General features: G+C 35.0%; 1 protein-coding gene across 1 annotated transcript; it reads left to right on the forward strand.

The window, feature by feature from the left end:
* Positions 1-4: 4 nt before the first annotated feature.
* Positions 5-1,159, forward strand: LOC108627524 (putative cytochrome P450 6a21; the record flags this gene model as incomplete). The annotated part of the gene is made up of 3 exons (XM_018028809.1): positions 5-180; positions 383-702; positions 938-1,159. Coding segments are annotated over 3 exons (718 nt in total), but the record flags the coding sequence as incomplete, so codon positions are not given.
* Positions 1,160-1,244: the final 85 nt, after the last annotated feature.

Consider the following 1,244-nt stretch of genomic DNA (forward strand, 5'->3'; position numbering starts at 1 on the left):
CTTCTTGCTGGAACCAAAAAGGTGGCGACCTTTAAGGACCAGATTATCTCCCACTTTCACGTCAGGGAAGCTCAAGGAAATGTTCTCGATGATAATCGAGTGTTCCAATACCTTCGAGAAGTACGTTGACTCGTTGATTGCCAACGGCAACAACATTGACGTACGAGAAGTATGTGCGAGGTAATCATATGCATTTATATGCAAATGAGATAATGCAAACTTGAATGCTTATTCTTAGTCAATTCGACTACGATACATCTTTGATCTTCATTCATTCATTCATTCATTCATTCATTCATTCATTCGAATGTCATTCATAATATGTATAATTAATACCTCGATATCGCAAATGTGATTTATATTTGATTTAAATGTTTGACAGATTCACGACTGACGTGATTAGCAGCTGCGCATTTGGCCTCGATACGAATGCAATGTCGGGCGAGAATAACAAATTTCGCGAGATAGGAAAGACTTTTTTCAATATGAGCCTGGTACAGAGAATAAAAATCCAGCTTAGGGAGGGTTTACCCACGTTGTACACGCTCCTTGGATACATCCTACCAAGGGACGACATGACCCAGTTTTTCACTAAAGTTGTCAATGATGTGATTGATTATAGAAGAAAGAATAATGTCGTTAGACAGGATTTCATTCATACCCTGATGGACCTGCAGGATCATCCGGAGAAACTGAGTATAAGTATGACTCTCAAGAATTTATTCAAACATTGTTCAATGTTATAATATTTTTCATAATATATGTATTCATATGGAATAGCAATGTTCTTCCGACGTCTGATTTCTTTTTAAAAAATGTGTTTCTAAAGTGCATAAACCTTTGGGATTGACTGTATATATTTCAACAAAGTTGACGATTGATTTTGAAAAATGCATTAATCTCTCAAGGTTTTTATATCGTTTATCCATTGTTTCAGACTTGACTAATGATTTATTAATAGCCCAAGCCTTTGTCTTCTTTGTGGCCGGTTTTGAAACCTCGGCGTCGACTATAGCAAATGCTTTATATGAACTGGCACAGAATCAGGATATTCAAGATAAACTGAGAGAAGAGATTACGGAGCATCACGATATGAACAATGGTGAATGGCTGTACGAGAGTATTAAAAAGATGCCAATTTTGGACGTAGTTTTAAAAGGTAATATTAACAATTATTCGACATGTTTAATCAATACACAAATATAGTTGAAATTATAATATATGAAATAATCAAATTAAAAAAT

This window comes from Ceratina calcarata, unplaced genomic scaffold, assembly GCF_001652005.2.
Source record: "Ceratina calcarata isolate Rehan_Ccalc_2016 unplaced genomic scaffold, ASM165200v1 scaffold4740, whole genome shotgun sequence".
Lineage (NCBI taxonomy): Eukaryota > Metazoa > Arthropoda > Insecta > Hymenoptera > Apidae > Ceratina > Ceratina calcarata.